Raw genomic sequence first — 20,130 nt, forward strand, 5'->3', positions numbered from 1 at the left:
GCTTCCTCTCCCTTTTTCACTTCAATCTCGTGTTAGCTCACAGCTCTTGTGAGAGTTGGACAACAGGGGGTTGTGATGCAGTTTTGGCTGCCATTTACTGCTGCGGAGCACACTGTGTATACTACACTCTGTTTGGAGTCACAGTAACAACATTTCAGATTTGAGCGAGGAATCTGTTTTTTCCCCCATGAAATCTGATGACTGATGTCTTTCACTCAGGTGGAAACCCAGTATTGATGCAAAGCTTTGTCAGCACTCTGTTGCTGCTCCATTTCCTCAGACTGTTTATTCAGTGAAGAGTGTACACAAGCCGAGCAGCTGGTAGTCGGGACTGTATTGATCGAGAGTGTGTGCTGCTGGTTTAGGCCTCCACTCTGTGGTCATGGCAGAGTGAATGACCATATTGTGCACATGCTTCTATAGACAGAGGGAAGTACACAGCAACACAAATAATCCTCAACAAGTAGTTTACTATTGCAGTGTACACAGTTTAAGCTTTTACTCTGGCACTGTTAGAGTAGACTATCACAACAAAAATCTGCTCTTGTTTACGTCGTCAAATGGGCTTGTTAGCATCTTCCTTTCAAATAGACTCTTATGTTTTAGAGGTGCAGTAAAACTGTCATCAGATCAGTTTGTCACTTTCACGTGACGTCTGCACTTTGTCAGATAAACAGACACGGATCGATGACTGCTAATGGAATGAGATGGTCATTAGACCTCTTCAAAGTGCTATCATAACTGCACTTACTGTAGAGTGAGTGGCACACACTTGTCTGGGAAAAAATAAATCACCACAATTGTGTATTAAAAAAAACGACTTTTAAATCTCAACTTCATCGCTAATTACCAACACCACACCCTCCGTCTCCCACAAATATCAACATTTTCAGTCAATGTTAATACAGGCTAGTATAGGGTGTGTCGTTATTGAATGGATGTGCATAATGGCAACACATTACATGCCTAAGTCCAACTTAAAGCAGGCTTTACAAACGTTGTCTTCTCTTGTAAACTATTCATCAGCAGTGAAACACAGATTTTCGCAGTTCCAACTTGTTCTTGTATGACTGAGCTTATGGTGCTGTCAGCAAACGTTTCTCCAACACTTAACACATCTTGGCTAATGGATTCTCTCTTTATTTCTCCTATTTATTTTTCCCTTCAGATATGGTCCAGTGCTGATGGCGCACTCTGAGCTGTTTGCGACGAGAGCGCCCCCTGTGGGGGGGGGCGCTGCAGACCTGGATGCTCTGAGCATCCTGGACTCTTTCGGGGAGGAAAACAGCACTGCAGAGAGATGCTATCGCGCGCACTCCCGCAGCAGCGTCCTGCAGGGTCTCCCGTTTGGAGGGGTGCCCACTGTCCTCGCAATCAATGTTGTCCTTTGGATGGTACAGACTCACACCCAACAAACCACCCATTAACACAGTTTACACAATTAATGTGAGATAAGCTATGGTCTATTAACATCTGTTTGGAAAGTATAATACCCAACAGATTTTCAAAAGGTCATTTGCCATTTTCATATCGTCCCAATTACTATAATGACCAGTGCAGTAACATATTCTGAGTTATGCATATAGAGGGATAATGCAGCTAACTTTCATTTATTATTAATTGTATGATATTTTATCAGCTCATAATTGTTTTGATCAAATGTTTGGTCTATACAAAAAGGTGCATACATTCTCACAGCCCATGGCGATGTCATGTTTTGTTGAACCAACAATGCAAAAGAGTTTTAGTTTACTATCATAGAGGACCAAAAAAAAGATAATGTTCATGTCTGAGAAGCTGGAAACAGTGACATTTTCCGTAAAAGTTCAATTGACTATGACAAATTATAAAAAGGAATTAATAATACACAGGAAAAAAACATTCTTGTTTTCACTACACTTGCTCTCTTTATCAAGGAGCTTGTTGTCCATTTATATGCTCTAGAGCAAGGGTGTCAAACTCAATTTCATCGCGGGCCGCATTATGGTTGCACTAAAAGGGCCGGTTGTAACTTTAAGACTATATAAATATATATATATGAAATAATGTATTATATTACATTATTGCCTCTGCATTGGATTATTATCGGATAGGGTAATAACTTCATAATTAACTACATCTGAAGGCAAAAGTCTAGGGCAAATAATTGCAAGTCTCTTCAGTGCGCATGTCACAAAATGAGATGCATTGTGGGACATGTAGTTTATTGGCAACGTGCTTCTGTAAAGTGGCATGTAACCGTATAATAAACGTATTATATTCTTTGCAAGCTCTTGCAGGGCCACATAAAATGAAGTCGCGGGCCGGATTTGGGCCCCGGGCCTTGAGTTTGACACCCCTGCTCTATAGGTGACCTCTACTTTATACTGCTGCAGCTTAATTCAAGGGCCTCGATAACAAGGTCTGTGAATAAATCCAGAGCTGCCACCACCCTGTTGAAATATAACGAGGATACAAACAGAAAACAACAACAAGTGATAAATGATCGGAGGGCTGTGTCTGTAAAAAAATCTGTCTCAGGCATTTCCTCTGCTCTAAATGATAATAAAGTATGACAGCTGCATCAGCAGTGTTAGAAATGCTGGACATCACACATGACCGTGTGAAATGAAAGTGGACATTCCGTGTTATAGAAACCACAAATACACACATGATCCATTTTAGTTTTAATTAAGAGGACCTTCTGATGACTTATATCAATAACCTCAAACTTCAGTGTTCCTAAATGTAAAGTAGTCCTAACCCAGTCTTTACTGATGTTGCAGGTCCCCAGGTTGATTGAATACTTGAAATGCTCCTGGATGTGAATGGTTATCTGTGTATCTGATCAAATCCTGCCCTCTCCAGGGTGAACCCCACTCTTTCTAATGCATGCACTCCAGCCCCCTGCAAAGCCAGGACTCCCTGGAAGAAGAGATTTAGATTTTTGTGAAACCCTCCTGGATAAATTCAGGATATATGTTTTCCAAAGGAAACAGTTATAAATGATAGATGGTTAGATGTACAATCCTAAATATGTTTGATTTCTATCAGTTAGGGGGGGGGGGGGGGGGGCAGGAGCTCCAACAAGGTGTGTAGGACAGAGAGTGAATACACATACAGTACTATACAGAGATGCTGTATGAGAAACCAATGTGAGTTTGGAACATTGAACAATTTAAATCTATTCTAGTAGACCTCAACAATGGAATTATGATCAGTAGAAATAGCCCTTTTTAGACCTTTAAACTAATATAGTGTTGCAAAAAAATATAATTTTCATTAGCGATGACTTGGAAGATTATTTTATAGATTCGCTTGGGCAATAAAATATCTGAAAATAGTGAAAATGTTCATCCCAGTTTTCCAAAGTTTATAAATCTCTAGTTTAGTCTGTTCAAACCAAATATATTAATAATACAAATATTTTACCATTTATTGATTATCTATAAAGTTTCTTGTTTGTTTTTTTCGATCAATTTATCTGTCTGGTGCAGCTCTATAAACACTAAACTTAAAATTGGAAAACACTGTGGAGCGATGTATTCGTCAGGCTTTTGGATCTAGTAATCATTTACTAGATCCCGCAAACAAGCGGGATCTGAATCTTATAGATCAACATGTTTCCTCTCACAAAGTGTAATAGAGTGGATCCAGTGTTTCCAAACACACTGTAGTGGCATATTTCCCCTCCTGTCACCAGATGATGATTGGCTGTCAGGCCTTGTCAAGCTTGATCTCTGCGTTGATATCACTCTCAATCTGCCACTCTTGTGTTTTAATTGGCGCGTTCTGTGGCTGCCTAGTTGTCACGACAACGCAATGGGGCGAGGGCTGTCTCTTAATGAGACCTCTTCACTCCATCATCATTATACAGAGTAATAATAAATCATCAGTGGGTCTTAAAGAGAGCATGCCCACACATCAAGACCAAAGAAACAAAACAACAGGAAGGGCACGGACACAGAGGACTGAGCAAGGAATAGAGGGATTTTAATTTAAAGAAGCCATTTGAACCCTGACTGCTAATGCGAACACACACTCATTATTCAGCTACTAGCCTAGTGAAGGCCGTCCTGATACTCTGCGTGGCTCGAGATCACATCCAACATTGATCCCTGCCCACTAAACCCAATGCCTTTTAAACTCAAATGAGTGAATGATTTAATGCTGTAATTAAAATCAAATATTCATCATCACTTTCACTCAATTTGAATTTGTCAACATTCATCCATCATTACCCAGGTATGCTCTCATCTTTAACCAGGGCTTTCAGTCTGAATCCACTATTGTGTGCTATGATGTTTCACTGAATGAGCTTTTTTACTTCATTGTAAGCTCCTCGTTTTGTGGCAGAATGGAGTCTATTCATATTTAAGCTTGCTATTGACCACACTAATTTGGCTGCAGTGAACAGCATGTGTTCTTGGGGCATGTTGACCTGTCTCTCGTAGTTTCCAAGACAACCACGGTACCACTCTATAGAAGGAAGATGGCTCATTATAGCTGCTGCTGCTCCATTGTGAACCTGTGTGTTATTTGTAGACTATTCATAAGAATGCAGAGATGAGCCATAGCTTTCAAATCAAGCTTTAGGATAAAGGTTTACGATAAGGCCCGTAACAGATGAGGATGTGTTTGTGTAAATCAGACTTGGTACTTCATGCTTCCATATTCTGGGTCTGTGTTACAGTTCCTGCTGCTCATCTTCTCCTGTCTGAGGAAGGCTGCGTGGGACTATGGCCGCCTGGCTCTGCTGATGGAGAATGACAGGTGAATCCAGCTAACACTAAAAGTCTGATACACTGGCTGGTTTGAAAAGCGATGACAAGATTTAAGATGGAGAAAAAATCCTCTGTGGACCCCTCCCGGGTCCTTAATCCTGGAGCCTCCAGCTCCCTCTGCTGAGAATACATGGCACTGCGAAGAAGGCAACATTTAGTTTGCCTTTCATTCTTAAAATGATTTGTTGTTACTGGACTGCAACTCTAAAAATGGTCTCGTGCTTGAAAGTGAAAATATCAAATTGTTAGCACTTCCAAGATATGTAAACACAGAGGAGTATTCTCAATCCTAAAATAACTAACACTTATTTCAAAACAACAAATTGGTATTAAGGGAAACAGGATGTAAGAATAATCTTTGGTTACAAAAACAATATCTTTTAGGATAGCATATGAATCACTGGGTATTTTTGTTAGATATGTTGACAGTGCACTTTCCTTGTTGTTCAGAGTATGAATCTTATTTGTTTTTTCACTTATCATAAGTCGCTTTGGATCGCTTTGGATTCAGCCAAATGAAGTTTAATGTAATGTAAAAGTATGAAAACAATTTTCTTTTAAATAACCTTTAAATATATTCTTTATTTGGTTATTTTTCAAATTCCCTTTTACAGTATTTATAAGGTTTTATATATTTCCAAACAACAAAAACTGAACATATTCAATGGTAATTACTCAAGCATATGTAAATAAAACTACAAAAAATGTATACATAAGTTAAACTTTACAAAGGCACAAATGTTCACTCCAATAAACATATGAAAATATACATATTATTCATTTAAGAATAAATATATCATTTATATATAAACATATATAAGTATCTGATATCTTAATAACCTCCACTATTGGTGCCCACCTTTCTATAAAAAAATGACCTCTGCAATCTTTGCATTAATTATATGTACTTTTTTCCTATATTAATCATCATTCTTGTCAACCATTCAGCGAAGGTGATGGATTATATTCAAGCCTCCTTATTGTAATTGCTTTCATGCTGCTGTAAATCATTATGAGAGAGGTCAGACTCAAGCTTTAATCAATAATCACTACATTTAAGGATCCAAAATGAGTGTAGGTCCACTCAGCCGTCTGTGTGAGTCTGCAGTAGTTTTCCTCTGCTTGACCTGAGTCTGCTCTCAGGGGAGAGCGGCCTGGATTATTTCTGCTTGACTGACGGCGGCTTTGCAGCACCCGAGGGCGGCACAGCATCTGTGTGTTTTGCAAAGCGGTCCTCCCTCTTAATTCAATTATACTGCTTAATTTGAGACGCTGTTGAATTGTCAGTGGTACAGCCCAGAGAGGAATAGCCACAGATTCTGTCATCACACTGGCTTTATTAGATTGGACCTTGGATGTGTGTTATGTCTTCATGCTTTATGTCTTCTCTATGTTCACACAGTATTGGTTTCAGACTGTCTGCAGCAGTTACATAATCTCTTCGTTGTTACAGCACTGAGTTACTGTACATAATGGATCTGTTGATAAGGTCTTGTCGGTAATATGATAATGTTGACATTTCTTTTTTATCATCTTGTTTTCCAATGTTAGTCTCACGTCCCTGTTTTATGGCGAACCAAGTGAGAAGGAGAAGTCTCCGTCAGAGTCCAGCCCCTCCGACTCGGACACCAAGGACATGGTGAGTTTTGTGTTTGGTTCTGAGTTTTTTATCAGCTGCTAAAAGCACCAAGCATTTTCAAATCAATACAAGGCACCTTGTTGATTTGTATTCCTTTTTTTCAGTTTGTGTCACGCTTTTCACAATAAACGTGACTATGTATCTATGTGTTTAAGTGCATACAGTACAGTAGTAATGCTGGTAGAACACAAGCTGTCAATAAATACAATGGCTCATTGTAAGACTGCTCTAGTCTAGAGCACCACTCATGGTTTAAATCTCCACAAATATCATAATAAGAGTAAACATCATATATGTGAGACTTGCAGAATACTACTATACAGGAGAAGGCATTAAGAAACTCAGATGTATTGTGTCAGATTAATTAAAACCGCAGTCACACAGTCTAGCAGTCTTACTGATCATGTTCTCATTTTACAAGCTGTCACTTTTACCCCACAACACACATCAACTGTTGCTAGAGGAAAGTTTGGCTCATGACTCAGCTCTGCACTGTGTGTGACTCCATGACACCTGTGTGAGAGACTGAGGTCACACCGTGCATGTTTTTAACGGTGCAAGACAAAGAGTCAGACTGGAGTCATCGCCCTGTGCCTACTCACAGCTGAGGCTGCAGTAAAGTGGTTACTGCTCCAGGCTAGACCTATTAAATCTCCCCCTCTATGTCCCTCTGCAGACCTTATTACTATGCAAATGATGGATACATGCAAATAGCCAGATGTGGTGTGCACAGACTTGCATACATATGCCCTTTATTATCTTTAACAACTAATCCATTGGTTGTTTTATGATTCTCCTCTCCTTCCAGGGCTTCTGCTCATGGCTCTCGTCACTTTACCATATGAAGTAAGTACACTAAGCAGTTGCCCTGGTTATATTTTTACACTCTTAGCTTCCATCCTTTTATTGGCCCCAGTGTCTTCAAAGCTGATGTCACCGGCAAATGTAAAATGTCTTGTTATATGTCATTTAGCAGCAAAAACAAACCAGTCTGTCCCGTGCGACCGCTGGTGCCGTGGTTTCCCGTTGAATATTTGCTCTCGCTCCAGTCTGACTGCACACAACAGATTAAGGGCAGTAAAACAGCGCTTTCCACTGTGTCCATGGTTTCCATAGTATTATGGTTAAGTTTGGGTGCCTCTGTTTTTAGCTACCGTGAAAGTGTCTCACCCTGGGAAAGTGCAAACCCACCCTGAGAGTTTGCAATGTGTGGGCCATTTCACCAGCATCTTTTCTTCTTACAGTATGTTATGCTTTTTTTGTTCTGTTTTATAATACTAGGTTTCCTAAACCTCCCACAACTTCTGGCATCAAAGTAGTAGTGGCACAGTTTTACTCAAGATGAGGTATAAGATGTAGGTCTATTTGTCCTGGAAATAGACAAAGCTACAGTACATACACATGTTTGATTAATATTGCAATGCTCTGATTATTCGCATATGGAAATGTATTTATTGACACCTCAAGATCATTTTGTAAATCTCTATTCGATCCATGTAGCATACAGTGTTTAGGAACTCTTTTATTTTTGGATTCTGAGTTTCCCCTCTATCTGTTCCCGCAGGGATGAGGAGATACGTAGCAAGTGCGGCATCGATGCGGTCACATACCTGTCCTTCCAGCGCCACATCATCCTGCTCATGACGGTGGTTTGCCTGCTGTCTTTGGCCGTAATCCTGCCGGTCAACTTTTCCGGAGACCTCCAGGGTATTTATGTCTTTAGATGATGGTCTCGCCAGCCGACTGTTTAAAAAGCTAAAAGGATATCCTTTACTTCAAGAGAGGCACATAGTGGAAACACAGGGATCGGAGCCTGGCCACACAGAAACAATCACAGACATCTACACACCAAAGGGTTTATTGCACCAAAACTATAGCTTAAAACAATCTGCGGTAAAGCTGAGTTTTGAAAAAGACTAAAACTATACTTGGATTCAGCTGGAAAGGTCATTTGAACTTAAAAAGGGCCAAAAGGCATCTTTATGAAGTGAAACTACTTCTGCTTATACACACAAAGGCTGCATTTGATCTAATGGGAGTTGCTAGCATACCAATGGCAACTCATCAAGCCTCGGATTTATAGAAATAGAAAGTGCTTGATTTCCTGTCAACATGCACATGTAGGTGTCAGGGGTGGGACGGTCGCAGCAGAAATGCCTTTTGGCAGTTGTGTGCTTATTTTGTAGGAAGTGTTGACTAAGCCGTTCCATAATAGGATGAATGCAGGAGTCATTAAGGGGTCCACAAGGAGCAGGGCTGTCCACAGAACGTTTTTTATTACTTCTGGCTCTTATGAACCAGTGTGTCACCCCAGTCATTAAATAAACCAACACCCTGCGACATGCTGCCATGGTTATGGAAAATAAAGGTTGCCCAAATTAAAACAGCAGATTTAGGCATGACTGCGATGTTCGAATTTAGGGTGAAATGTCATTGAGATGTGAGAGATTTCATTAAATTGGATGGAAAACGTTTTCTCTGAATGGTGACTTCATTGTTGCTTCAGACAAAAGAGGCAGAGTTTCCTTTAATTCATTAGAAAATGTAAATGTCTCCCTCTGTCATGTTTCATTATTTCTACAGGAGACAGTCCTGAAAACTTTGGAAGAACAACGCTGGCTAATGTGAGCGCAAAGTAAGTCCAACACTTCTAAAATGTCGTGATGCAGCACAGACATGTGAACAACGGGACTATCTATATTTGTTTAAACTACAGCAGCGTTTTTGTGCCTCTTGTAGGGACAGCTTTCTGTGGCTCCACAGCATCTTGGCTCTGGTCTACTTCATCATCACGGTGATGTGTATGGCTCACCACTTGGTACGGCTGGAGTACAGAGAAGATGAGACGGTCTGTATTCTGTTAAAACATCAAGCCTGGCCATTTTTACACTGCAAAATAAAAGACCATTTCTGAGAGTTAACCTTCATTTCTGGACCAATGATGTCAACATGCTGACGTTTCTCGAGGAAAGTCAGCGGTCAAAAGGACTAATAAGGATTTATTCTTTAAGGACAATTAATTTGTGAACCAAATGTCTACATGTAAAGATATGTTTGTCATTACCATCTTTACATGCACAGATTACTAAACCGGCCTTCAGAGCACAAACAAAGCTTCTGTTACTGCTAAAATGTCTTGTAGCAAAATCATAAACAAACTAAAAAAAAAAAACACAAAGAGATACAAAATGACTCGTAAGAAACCCAAAGGATCATAAAGAGACACAAAATTACCCAAAAGAGACACCAAACATTCATAAAGAGACACACAATAGCTACAAAGACAAATACCCCAAATAAACGGATTAAAAACACCAAGAGACACAAAAAGAGACAGAAAGAAGAGACAAAAGTCCAGGAAATAGTGCAAAACGTCTACAAAGAGATGCCTAATGACCAAAAAGAGGTATCTTTGAATCTGTGTCTCTAATGCAAGATAGGGGGAAGATTCTTTACATGTCTTTGCCCAGGTGCCCATTGCCTCATAATCATAACATCATAGAGACGTGTGCTAGTGTGGCTCTACCTCTTGATAAGAGTCTATTATTCTAATGATGGATGTATCGTACTGTATGTTGCAGGTAGCCAGGACGCTGATGATAACGTCCATACCAAGAGAGATCTCTGACCCAGGACTCATCACCAAACACTTTCAGTACTTATGTTTACTTCTCTTTTTCATTGTTAAGTCAAGTTAAATCAGCTACTTATGTCACCAAAATCCGCACATTTATACATGCAGTATTTGGACTACCTTCACTACAATGAACTCCTTTTGCTCCCTTCACTAGTGAGGCCTACCCCAGCTGTACTGTCACTGATATTCGTTTCTGCCTCGACGTCCACAACCTGATGAGGCTGGACTTGGAGAGGTACATTAGCAGATCGGAAAAACTCAGTTTGGGATCAGTGTGAATGCATGTATCTGACTACGCTGTGTTTTGCAGACGGAAGGCAATGAAAGGCAGGCTGTATTTTGCCAGTAAGGCCCAGAAGGAGGGGAAGATCATGATCAAGATCCATCCATGTGCTCAAATATTCTGCTGCGACTTCTGTGGCTTTGAAAAGGTACTTTTTACCCGCTTGATTTAAAGCAAGTAAATGTGTTGTAGCTTAGTTGTGCTGCACAGAAAGTCTGTTACCACTGGATGGCACTGCAACCAAGAAGAAGGGACTGTAGGTCTGGGGATCTCTCTGAGAGTGGAAGGTGCTGTGACTGATATGTGCCTAACTTTTTTCCTGCAGGTGGATGCAGAGCAGTACTACAGCGAGTTAGAAGAAAAGCGGACGGATGAGTTTAATGCTGAGAAGAACCGCATCTCTATGAAGAGGCTCGGCATCGCCTTTGTGACTTTCCGTGATGAAAGGATGACTGCTGTGTGAGTAAACAACAACGTGACATCAAGGTTTATGTCTGTCAGCTCCTATCATTACATAAAGCCTTTCAGAGCAGGGGGCGACCATAACAACCACAAAGTGACAAAAGAGCACTCATTACCGAATACTGATCCAGATTCCTGCACCTTGATTTGTTTTCCAGCATTGTGAAGGACTATGGTTGTGTTCGCTGCCGTCGTTCTCCCCAGCAGTCCAGCATCACCACTGTGGTGCAGTCCCACAAATGGGGGGTCAGCTACGCACCTGCCCCCAGTGACATCATATGGTCAGTAAGGACATTCCCAAAACTCACATAGTTTGCTTTATTTCTGGGACCTCGTCAACTCTATGTTCCCTTGATTAGCCTCAAAGACAACATTTTCACATCGACAACCCCTGCTGCTTTTCCTGCACATAAAACAACTGTTGTGTGTGGCTTGAGGATTTTCATGGGACTGGCAACAGGTTCTGAATCTATTCACCCCAATGGGAGAAGGGAATGCTGTCACAGATTATGACTGATTCCTTCACCCCATCAACAAAGTAAATATTTGTACACACATTTTTAACAAAACACACATCTAACATACACTTAAACAGCATTTTCTCAACCTTTTCAAAACCACACTGTCTGATTTATCCGTCTAGGAAACACATACGTGCGAGATCTGGCAAATTGTGGCAAAAGTTTTAGGTTAATGTCAACTTAAACTTGTGAACGCCATAGCTAACAAGTTTTCATGGAGCATGTCCATGTATTCGTTATATGTACTTATTGAGTGCATGGTTGCAGGGAGCCATAACCTCTCCCATCACTCGCATTCACACCTACAGTCCAACCGCCTATTAACCTCACCTGCATGTATTTTGACTGTGGGGGAAACCAGAGTAAACCCATATTTTGAGTGTAATATCCCCTTTGACACATCTTATGCATCATTAACACACATTTCCCTGTAATCTACCCAACATATTTTGTATCTTTGGAAACCTCTGGATGGTGGGTAGGCTTTAAACCAAAGTGCTGTGGGCTGTAATTAGGTTTGTCGATGCAAAATGTTCTTGTGATGATGGACCTCAAAGAGTCTATTTATTTAGACAAGAGGTAAACATTATGCAAATTATGCATCTCAGCTTTTACCGGGTGTCTGAGCTCTAAGATGTAAGAGTGTGTTGTTTCTTGTGTGCAGCAGCTCTCAAACACCATTCAAGCTCATTCCCTATCCATGATTGGATTAGCTATAATGCATGTTTGTTATCTTGGAGAGCAGATGCAGCAGTCGCAGCGAGATTATGTAACAAGGGAGGGATGCATATGTATGGGATATTAACCACAGAGATGGCAGCGCTCACTGTTTGTGCTTCACGCCTGATTGGCAGCAGTGTGTGTGTTGTGTTTATGTGTTTTCTGCACTAACGAGACGACTGGAGCCGTGGCAGGCTGCGGGGTTGAGCAGGTCCTTTTGTTGCTTCATTAAAACTGAGCGTTGACATGTGCGGTTCCCAACTGACTCTCCAGTCCAGTGCAGTGGAAACACGCTCACATACTGAGCTGGCTATTTAAAGCGTATGTCAATAGTGTGGAAAGTAGTGTGTTGTCGGTCCTGCTGGATGATTTCTAAATTGAGGCTCATTATTTCTCACCAGGGAAAACCTGTCGGTGTGCGGATCTCGTTGGTGGCTCCGCTGCGTCCTCCTCAACATCCTCCTCTTTCTGCTCCTCTTCTTCCTCACCACTCCCGCCATCATCGTCAACACTATGGACAAGTTCAACGTCACGAGGCCTGTGGACAGCCTGCGGGTCAGATTCTGAGCTCAAGTTTAACCTGAATGCTACATTTCAACCCTCTTCAGGTTTCAATAATGAATAATTCTCTGTCCGTTCCAGAGCCCTATCATTACCCAGTTCTTCCCAACCCTCCTGTTGTGGGCGTTTTCAGTGCTCCTGCCCTTCATCGTCTACTACTCTGCTTTCTTTGAGTCCCACTGGACCAGGTACGCACCAGCCACCGACCAGCACTCTCCTCTCAACTATGAAATTAAAATGCCTGTCCTTCGCTTCTTCAAATAGCCCCATCTTATGTAGAGGCCCGTCTCAACAGTCTCTCAGCATTTCTGTTTTTTTCATCTCGATAATGTTTTTCTCTTTCACCCTGTTGCTCCCTCCTTCCTGTCACTCTCCCTGCACTGTTATTCTGGGCAGGTTGTCATAGAGATCTCCCAGTGAGGATAATGATATGCACAGTAGTCGCCATGCGCAGTGGAACAGCACATGGCGACTCGCAGGAGGAGGAGCAGAACAACTGTGCATAAGGAGATAACCTCGCGCAGCACCTATGAGCACCACTACTTTACATAACCACCGCCACAAACGTGTTGTGCAGGCGTGATGTGTGAAGAGCCGAATGCAAACGAACTGTTTGCTGAAGTGAAAAGTGCAGTGCGTGCTAATGAACGCAACAGTCTGTAATGTAGTCAGCTGACTTTACATGACATTATCTCACATAATGAATTCATTATGTTGAAAGCAACTGCGTTAGATAGGTGTTTATTAACTATACATGCATTGCATAACGATTTTTTCCAATGTTATTCGTTTGATGTCGTAGATCTGGAGAGAACCAAGTCACGATGCACAAGTGTTTCTTCCTGCTGGTCTTCATGGTCATCATCCTGCCCTCACTTGGTCTGTCCAGGTATATTACAGCACATGTGCAGGCAATCAACAAACATATTCATTCTCTTTTACACTTGTATCCCAGCAACTCGAATGATTTTAACACCTTTTTTGCTTTTATTTGTTAGTCTGGATCTGTTCTTCACATGGCTCTTTGATGTCAACTTCTTGAATGAGAAGGAAGTCAAATTCCAGTAAGATGTCTTCTTTTGTTGAACTATATCAATTATGATTGCTCGTTAGATATCTCGGTTGAGACCAAACACTAAGTCTTCATTGTTTTCTTGATCCAGGTGTGTGTTTCTTCCTGACAACGGTGCATTCTTTGTAAACTATGTGATTACCTCCAGTATGATTGGCACATCTATGGAGCTGCTTCGTATCCCCGCACTGACAGTGTATGCCCTCCGCCTCTGCTTCGCCAAGTCCCAGGCGGAGCGCATTCATGTAAAACGGGTCAGTGTTTTCCTGTCAGGTAGGCCTACATTAGATTGTGCTCTGTTTTATCATGTACAAACTCTAACTGTGTTTTCATCTGCAGAGCCAGGCCTATGAGTTCCAGTTTGGCCTGGAGTACGCCTGGACCATGTGTATCTTTGCAGTCAGTATGACCTACAGCATCACATGTCCCATCATCACACCTTTTGGTGAGCAACATACTTTCTCATCCCCATCTACCTCTTTCTTTGCCGTCCCATTACCTTCCCTATTAGTATGTTGTGTGTGTGTGTGTGTGTGTGTGTGTGTGTGTGTGTGTGTGTGTGTGTGTGTGTGTGTGTGTGTGTGTGTGTGTGTGTGTGTGTGTGTGTGTGTGTGTGTGTGTGTGTGTGTGTGTGTGTGTGTGTGTGTGTGTGTGTGTGTGTGTGTGTGTGTGTGTGTGTGTGTGTGTGTGTGTGTGTGTGTGTGTGTGTGTGTGTTGTCTACCCTCATACCTCACTCTCCTCCACTGCCTGCCAGTCCGATGCAGACTGTGTGAATGTGCTGCTGTAGTCCCAGACACTCAGACACAGTGAGTTGCGAGCCAGACGCCCACTCTGCTCCTGTCTCTGCCCACAGCTCACCAAGCTTCTATTTGCTTCAGCATTCAAAATACTCAGTCCGAACCGGCCCTTTCATGTATACAACCCGGCTGTCCTGTGCATTTTTACTAGTGCTGTTTTATTCTGACTGGCATTTTGGTCAACAAACATTTTCTGTGGCTAATATTCATATTGGCTTAGTTAAACCTCATTGCGTGGAACCACACATTAGAAACACAGGATGCCTTCTTTCTGTCTCTGAGTCACACGTTGCCACACTGTAACCATGTCACAATTGAGTTGCTGAATGACCATTGCATTAAACAGAACACTGAGCCTCGTATTTATTCAGTGTTTGAGACCCCAAAGTCTAATGGGTTTGGTGGATGTTGGTAGATTGGAGAGAACTAAATATTAAATATCACTTTTCGATTGAAATACCAACCAGGGTTTTCTTTTTTGAATGAATTTGGAATTATTATTTTTATTGGACTCTTCATTACATCATTTATACAGTATGTAAAGTAATAACATACGCTATCCAGTAAATTAAGTAAAAGTAACCCAATGTCATTTTAATTCCAATTGTCTTGTTTCTATTTCTGTAATTTTGTATTTTCAATCAATCTTTTTTTTAAAATCTTTTCGCCTTTAATCAACTATACTGCAACCCATTTGCCAAAGAATGCTGTAGTGTTTTAGATTTTTGAATGTGTTTTCTCTGCCTTTCTAGGTCTGCTCTATTTAATTCTGAAGCACATGGTTGACAGATACAACATCTACTATGCATACGTTCCCACCAAACTCAGCCAGCGGATCCACAGAGCCGCCGTCAGCCAGGTGGTCCTGGCTCCCATCCTCTGCATGTTCTGGCTGCTCTTCTTCTCTATGCTCAGATTAGGTATGGTATCACCTACATGTCTGTCCTGTTGCAGTGACCGTCATCTTATTGTAAGTGTGCATTAAAACATCGAGACATTGTTATGTCTTGCGATCTCTCCTTACTGTCACAGGTCCAGTGCATCCCATCACCCTCTTCACCTTAGTGTCACTGCTCTCGTGTATTGCCTTTTCCCTCTTCCGCTTGTGCCTTAGGAAGCAACCAGACAAGTCAACAAGTTACCAGGTCAGCCCTTTTGTAACTTACAAAAGCTAAGTTCAGCTGAGGACGCACTAATACTGAATACTGAATGAATAGTATGCATTGTCTTTGTTTCAGATGTCTGATCAGCCTGCCGAGGGGACGTTCACTGACGCAGACAGGAGCACTGTCACATCCACCACTGCCTCCAATGTACAGTATCACTTCTCTCTCTTATTTGCCTGACAGTACACCTAAACATGTATTACAGGATACATTTAGTACATTTGATTCTTATAATAGTTAACATACATATTGTGATTTTATTGTCGCTCAATTCTTGTTTTGGCATTTAAACAAAGACTCTAATAATAATGGTTAATTTGGGGAATGTTTCAAAATAATGTAAAGTGTGATTTGATTTGTAAAAGGGTTAACACATGCAAAAACACCTGTAGCAGTGGTGTACAATTACTTAATGCATTTACTCAAGTAAAGCTTACAGATTGTAGGTGCTTTCATAATGTTTCTACAACAAGCGTCTACTCCTATGCATTACAGAGGATAATGTTGTTTTAACTTCAACTCCTCTACATTTATCTGACAGCCTTATTTACTTTGCAGATATTTAAAATATAAACTAGATAATGTAAACTGCAGTAGATTAGTAAATAGGAATAATGAAAGCATCAGTAATAGCATCAACCCAATGATTTGATTGTGTTCAAGGGAAAAAAAGGATACCTAGTATAAAAGTGTCTCTCAATACTTCTGTATGTTCAGAAGTGAAGTTATGAATAGATAACTTTTATTTATAATCAAGTCTTTTTTTAAACTGTGGTATTGCTTACTTTTAATTAAATAGGTTGTCTAAGTACTGCAAGATCCTTCAGAGCATGTAGGTTAAATTGTCTCCTAAAAATTACTAGGCTACTCCTGCTTTAAACTTGACCTGGCGCATGGAAACTCAGTCCTATTAATTTGTTGAGATCTTATCTTGGTGAAAGTTTTTACATCGTAAGTGTAGGGTAGGTAAACAAACCCATGTTTACAACATGCTTTTATCTCATGTACTCCGCGAGTGATCTACTGGGTGACACCGTCATTAACTCTATGTTGATCTTCCCTCAGCTGTTTGTGGCGTCCGTGCTGCTGGAGCCAGAGCTGGCTCTGACTCCCATGCCCTCCCCGGCCCACCACAGCTACGGTGCCATGGCGAGCTCCCAGAGTTCAAGCCACGGCCCGGTGGAGGAAGAGTGTGAGGAAGGAAACACCCAAACCCTTGAGACTGAGCTCCAAGACCCCCCAGTCCCCTACTTGTCCAGCCCACTCATGGACAGCACTGTGGGCTTCCAGTAACACCAAATCCCCCAAGCTGATTCAATGCGTCCTTCACCTGGGGAACACAGATTGCTTAATGCTGCAAAGCTGCGTTTTTCGCTTCTGACCTCAGACTCCAACTTTGCTGCCTCAGACCCCCGAGACCAGACTGCGCTTAGGAAGAATAAAGAACCAGAAGAGGAACAAATACAGGAGCAGGGTCCATGTAAACATCACTATAAATATACAAACATATTCTGAACCTGGACCCAAACATCAAACTAATAGATATCCCTTAGTGTACAATTCACGTTCTCTGATTGCTCCATGACAGGGATCCCAGCTTCGTGTATGGCTTCATTTGCAAGTTAAAAAGGTAAGGTGAAGTAACGAAAGTGACTGGGGTGGAAATGCCTTTGGGTTGCTATCAGAGAAACTCTGTCCATGCTGTGCCACTTGGACATGAGCGGAGGTGAAAGTTCCCATGAGTGTGGGTGGTGTGAGCAGGCTTGCCCCGGCAGACTGACAGTGTGGTCTGGGCACGGGTGAAATCTGGTTCCTCGGCGGCGGAGCTCACAAGGCTGAGGGTGAGGGCAGCTAGTTGTGAAGCCATCTGCAGTGAGAGAGCAGACAGACGGAGGGCCTAATGTAACTCAGAGACTACTGTAATATATTTGAACACTCTCTCCAAGGAGGCACAGTCAGCTTGACTGTACCTGAAGCTTGTTGTAAACTATCAATTTAAGGTTGCTATTTTTGCTACAGTATTTTTGGTGTCATTGATATTGTGCTTTGGGTTGGGGATGAAGACTAATTGTTTACGGATTAGCAGAGCTGTCCTGTCTTAATCAGAGTATTTCTTTGTTATGCTGTTTTAACTGTGTACGTGATCTAACATCATTGTATTTATTTATTTGTTTTAAAGTAATGGTTCAACCTTGTGCTAGTTCAATTGATGCAACTATTATGTCTGCATAGTCAACATGAAGTTACAGACATCAGCTAATTAGCTTAGCTTAGCACAAAGACTGGAAACAGAGGCAAAGCGCTGGCAAGAGATGGAGATATCTCCATCTTTGTTGACAGTCACCAGAAAACTCAAGTGTAGTTTTACTCCATTTTTTATGGTTTGAACATATAAGACATAGCAATGGGTTTTAGAGGTGCATGATGGTATTTTTTGAAACTTTTGGACAGACTCCAGTCTTCATGCTAAGCTACGCAAGCTGACTGCTGGCAATAGCTCTAAATTTAACAGACAGACATGCGTGTGGTATTGACCCTTATTATCTATTATCTTACTCCAAGTAAATGGTGTGTCTTCCCCAAATGAACCTATTGAAATGATGCCTTGGAGTTTACTTTCTCTCAAAATGTTTTGAGTACTGTAATTTATTTATTTTACATTTCTATTATGTGAAATACTGTGTTCCTTATGATGCCGTTATATAAAAATACTAATAATAATTTGCCATAATAGGTCAAAATCCTTTATTTGAATTTGTTTGTTCAGCGTTTATCACAGATCTTTGTCCTAAATACAAATAAAAACAGTACAATTCAGGCACTACCATACTTTAACTTGTTTTCAGTTGCATTAACCCATGTGTGACACTCAACTGCATGTTATGTTGAATGAGGTATGCATTTCCAGGAGAAGGTTCACACGTGCTTATTTCATTGTTTTATTTGTCAGTCAGTATGTTTGCAAAATGTGTATTTTAGGGTTATTTTGATGTCCTTTGTAGATGGATGCAAGTTTTTCTCTCATGAAACTGAATGTAGATTGATTGTAGTTTGTTATTCATGTCTCTTGCTGTGCCTTGAACAAAAACACTCCCTTTCGTGTGACAATCCAGCATGGCCTGAAATATGCTGCATGGACTGAAAACTACAGAGCGGAGAAACATGTAAGAGATGAAAACACAACAAAAACAACCCAGAGTAGTGATTTTCATTCAATGGTTAGTTAATTCTGTTATTCAACATACAAGCAGTAAGCGGATCACTATGGGAAACATTCTTGGCACTAGGTCTACTTGCTATCCTTTTTCTTTTAGCTTTTAAGGGTATTAAAATGGTAAATGCAGAAACCGACATAGAGAAGTCATAAAGATGCCAATATTAATAAAATGTTTGAAATCCTGTAAGTCAAGGAGAACTGAGCAAACTTTATATGTTGATGAAGACCATTTGATGCGATCAAAATCCCTCTTCCGGTTTTTCTTTACATCACTGCAGTTCAGCGGCTTTTCAAGGATGTTTTTATTGTGTCTGTGTTGGTGCCTTGTTCTTAATTTCTATCAAAACATTTTCAGTTTTCAGCATTTGTATTCTTTGATCAGAGTATTTTTTCCTTGTATATGATTTATCTTTGGACATCTTAATTATAACTTGTTTGATTAACAGTGACGGCACTGTGACTGTTCAGTAGAGGAAAGGTAGGCTTCTTTTTAGTACAGTACATTTTGTGTCCTGAGTTATTATAGTTTATTCATAATTTCATAAGCTGCCTGTGATTTGATATTTTTTTCAGCTGTACTTTCATAAAAATCATGCCATATTATTGCATAAAATTAAATCTATTTGCTCCATTTTAACTGTAATTTCTTATGTCTTATGCTGTATAAAGGAGATGAAAGCTGGCAGCAGAGTGAATGAAGTGGTCAGTGCAGAGAATCCTGATGTAAAATCTATTTGGAAAAAAAACATCAAAGAGCATCTCCATATTTCTGACTGCGAAATACAAACATGTCCTGTGGGTTTCTCTTTTAGAAGCTTGTTACACGGATCATTAAATTCACTTTCCTTTGAAAATACAAAATAAAACTTATTAGGATATTCTTAACTCTAACGGCCATTCAAGGAGGGATTGTCCATGTTCATAATTAACTAATTGTATTGTATCATGTCATGTCTCTTCATATACTGTCGGACATCCAAGGTCTATTTGAAAGTAGATTTACTTTCCAGACATGTCCACCAGTATGAAATGTGTGTATCATAAATACTTTACGTCATACATTATATGTGAGCTTGCTGTAAATGTGGGTTGTTATTTCTCCTAAAGTTGAGGTTAGGGGACAGGCTGCTTTTGAGATTGATCTATGTCAGCCTATGAGTTTTCCTCTATCAAAAGTGAAGTGCTGTAATCTGAAATTAAAATGTATTCAGCTTGATCCACTCATCTTGTGCCATGAAGTCGTTATTTCTCTCCTCTACTGTGGTCTTTGATTAAGGGTTCTTGAGAGGCA

At 40.7% G+C, this 20,130-nt stretch overlaps 1 protein-coding gene across 4 annotated transcripts in view; it reads left to right on the forward strand.

The window, feature by feature from the left end:
* The window catches only part of tmem63c (transmembrane protein 63C), a 30,593-nt gene extending 12,153 nt beyond the window's left edge, over window positions 1–18,440 (forward strand). For 3 of the 4 annotated variants that reach the window (XM_034112056.2, XM_034112054.1, XM_034112057.1), the window contains exons 2-23: window positions 1,169–1,394; window positions 4,673–4,752; window positions 6,315–6,402; window positions 7,211–7,248; window positions 7,967–8,109; window positions 8,986–9,037; window positions 9,142–9,250; window positions 9,984–10,057; window positions 10,194–10,274; window positions 10,350–10,470; window positions 10,648–10,781; window positions 10,943–11,065; window positions 12,427–12,580; window positions 12,668–12,774; window positions 13,389–13,475; window positions 13,585–13,650; window positions 13,750–13,912; window positions 13,998–14,103; window positions 15,209–15,376; window positions 15,489–15,601; window positions 15,695–15,769; window positions 16,688–18,440. In XM_034112056.2, coding sequence (XP_033967947.1) covers window positions 1,185–1,394; window positions 4,673–4,752; window positions 6,315–6,402; window positions 7,211–7,248; window positions 7,967–8,109; window positions 8,986–9,037; window positions 9,142–9,250; window positions 9,984–10,057; window positions 10,194–10,274; window positions 10,350–10,470; window positions 10,648–10,781; window positions 10,943–11,065; window positions 12,427–12,580; window positions 12,668–12,774; window positions 13,389–13,475; window positions 13,585–13,650; window positions 13,750–13,912; window positions 13,998–14,103; window positions 15,209–15,376; window positions 15,489–15,601; window positions 15,695–15,769; window positions 16,688–16,915 — 2,520 coding nt within the window. In that variant the 5' untranslated portion in view covers window positions 1,169–1,184 and the 3' untranslated portion in view covers window positions 16,916–18,440. The remainder of the gene's footprint in view (window positions 1–1,168; window positions 1,395–4,672; window positions 4,753–6,314; window positions 6,403–7,210; window positions 7,249–7,966; window positions 8,110–8,985; window positions 9,038–9,141; window positions 9,251–9,983; window positions 10,058–10,193; window positions 10,275–10,349; window positions 10,471–10,647; window positions 10,782–10,942; window positions 11,066–12,426; window positions 12,581–12,667; window positions 12,775–13,388; window positions 13,476–13,584; window positions 13,651–13,749; window positions 13,913–13,997; window positions 14,104–15,208; window positions 15,377–15,488; window positions 15,602–15,694; window positions 15,770–16,687) is intronic. The other variant, XM_034112055.1, reaches the window with a different exon arrangement.
* The last annotated feature ends 1,690 nt before the right edge of the window (window positions 18,441–20,130 follow it).

Source organism: Pseudochaenichthys georgianus, chromosome 22 (assembly GCF_902827115.2).
Source record: "Pseudochaenichthys georgianus chromosome 22, fPseGeo1.2, whole genome shotgun sequence".
NCBI classification, from domain to species: domain Eukaryota; kingdom Metazoa; phylum Chordata; class Actinopteri; order Perciformes; family Channichthyidae; genus Pseudochaenichthys; species Pseudochaenichthys georgianus.